At 54.5% G+C, this 325-nt stretch overlaps 1 protein-coding gene across 1 annotated transcript in view; it reads right to left on the minus strand.

Moving 5' to 3' along the window:
• The window catches only part of LOC119588089 (alpha-catulin-like), a gene marked incomplete at both ends in the record, with an annotated part of 86154 nt that overhangs the window by 14146 nt on the left and 71683 nt on the right, over window positions 1-325 (minus strand). The window contains 1 exon segment of the mRNA XM_037936798.1: window positions 125-284. Within this exon segment, the coding sequence (XP_037792726.1) occupies window positions 125-284 (160 nt within the window).

Raw genomic sequence — 325 nt, forward strand, 5'->3', positions numbered from 1 at the left:
ATGCCTCATGAGCAAGAAATTTTTATTTAAAGAGAAAAAAGTTGGAAAAAATATAAGAGCTAGCTGGAGCGTCCTCAACGCGTCTGCCAAACTAGTGTCTCTTTCGGCCGACAGAGGACCTCACCTTCGACGTTTTCCTTGGCGATCTTGGACGTCGGGTACAGGCACAGTGTCTGGGCCGCCGTCACCACCTGCGGGCCGTAGATGCGCAGGTTGATCTCGCCGTATTTCGCGGCCACCTGCAGCGAGTCTGTCGTGGCTATGTGGCGGAGGAGTTTGCAGACCTAGGCAAGAGGGGGAAGGGGGAGGAGGAAAGATAGGGAGG

Source organism: Penaeus monodon, chromosome 23 (assembly GCF_015228065.2).
Source record: "Penaeus monodon isolate SGIC_2016 chromosome 23, NSTDA_Pmon_1, whole genome shotgun sequence".
NCBI lineage: Eukaryota > Metazoa > Arthropoda > Malacostraca > Decapoda > Penaeidae > Penaeus > Penaeus monodon.